At 48.7% G+C, this 1,660-nt stretch overlaps 1 protein-coding gene across 1 annotated transcript in view; it reads left to right on the top strand.

Annotated features, from left to right (window-relative positions):
- Window positions 1-1,603: 1,603 nt before the first annotated feature.
- The window catches only part of ENH_00062580 (hypothetical protein, conserved), a gene marked incomplete at both ends in the record, with an annotated part of 654 nt that continues 597 nt past the window's right edge, over window positions 1,604-1,660 (top strand). The window contains one exon of the mRNA XM_013582073.1: window positions 1,604-1,660. This exon is cut by the window's right edge and continues 597 nt beyond it. Within this exon, the coding sequence (XP_013437527.1) occupies window positions 1,604-1,660 (57 nt within the window).

The raw sequence follows: 1,660 nt of genomic DNA, 5'->3' as shown, positions 1-1,660 counted from the left end.
TAAATAAATTAAATAAATAAATAAATTAAATAACAAATAAATAAACATTTAAAGAAAATGGAAAATAGGAATGAAATAAATAAATATTTGAAGTCCAGAAAATGAGACGCAGCAGCTCTGCAGCAGTGGAAGTGGGGCAAATCTGCGGCAAAATGGGTCAAAAAAGTCGCAAATTGAATTTAAAAACGCAAAAAAGAAAAACAAATAAAAATAAAATAAAAATAAAAGAAAAATAAAAGAAAAATAAAAGAAAAATGAAAGAAAAAGAGGAATAAAAAGGGAGAATTGCGCGGACGGGGCCGAAACGCAAGCCGAAGGCAGCCAGTCCGGGCGGCGGGGGGCGCAAAGGGCTGCCTCTGGCCGCTAAAAAGCCGCGCTTTTCTCCGAATTGAATTAAAATTCGACAAAAAGAATAAAATAAAAACATTTGAGCGTTTAAAGGAGAAAAAAGGAGCAAGACAGGGGGTGTATGTACAGCTGCCGCGGCTGCTGCGCTGCCGCCGGCCGCCGCCGCCGCCGCTGGAAGGCTTTTTGCGCTTTTTCGCGAGTTCTCAGGCGCGAATTGAAGCCAATTGAATCCATTTAATTAAATTAATGCATTTAATGCATTTAATTCGGATTTAGCTGCTGCTTTCGGCCAGGCAGCTGCTGCTGCAGCACGCGCGGACCAGCAGCGCCGCCCGCCAGCATGCAGCAGCCGCGGCGGCAGCAGCAGCAGCAGCAAAAACCCCCCCTAATTCCCCACGAAAAATGCATTAATGACTTCAAAAGCAAAAAACATATTAAGGACTTTTAAAACAAAAACAATAAAGCACTTCGCGGCGAATTCCCGGCGAAGCTGCAGCCAGGGAGCTGCTGCGCTCCAGCTTCCTGTGCGGCGGAGTCGAGCGGTATGCACAGCAGCAGCAGCAGCAGCAGCAGCAGATATGCAGCAGCAGCAGCAGCAGCAGATATGCAACAGCAGCAGCAGCAACAGCACGCAGTCAGGCCCGCCCAGACGCACTGGGAGCCCCAAGGCCTATCTTTAAAGCTTGCTTCCTCCGCTTGAGCAGCAGCAGCAGCTGCTGCTGCTGCAGCAATTGCTGCTGCTGCAGCGGGAAGGAGCAACGGCGTCATCGGTGACAGCAGCAGCAGCACTAACGGCAGCAGCAGCAGCAACAACAGCAATAACAGCAGCAGAAGCACAAGCAGCAGCAGCAGCAGCAGCAGCGGCGGAAACAGCGGCAGCAGTGGTGGGGACGGCAGCAGCAGCAGCTGCTGCAACGGTAGCGCGCTCAGCAGCAGCAACAGCAGCAGCAGCAACAGCAGCAGCAGCAACAGCAGCATCAACGACAAGTGCAGCAACAACAGCAGCAGCAGCAGCAAAAACAGCAGCAGCAGCAGCAGCAGTAGATAGCAAGCAGCAAAAGCCGACAGAACTGGAACTGGCTTTGCTGCTGCCTCAGCTGCTGCTGCTCTGTGGGGCTGCAGCAGCACCTTAATATAATAATAATTATTTATCACCAGATTTATTTATTATTATTATTTATATTTATTTATATTTATTTATATTTATATTTATTTATATTTATTATTATTTCTCATTTAACTAAAGGGCCCACCAATGGCCTCCGAGGGCGACATAGAAGAGGGGCCCCCCCAGGGGGGCCCCCAGGGGGGC

Source organism: Eimeria necatrix, genomic scaffold (assembly GCF_000499385.1).
Source record: "Eimeria necatrix Houghton genomic scaffold, Enh_scaff553, whole genome shotgun sequence".
In the NCBI taxonomy this organism is placed as follows: Eukaryota; Apicomplexa; class Conoidasida; order Eucoccidiorida; family Eimeriidae; genus Eimeria; species Eimeria necatrix.
The sequence above is the reverse complement of the archived record's forward strand: the minus strand, read 5'-3'. Positions and strand labels throughout refer to the sequence as shown.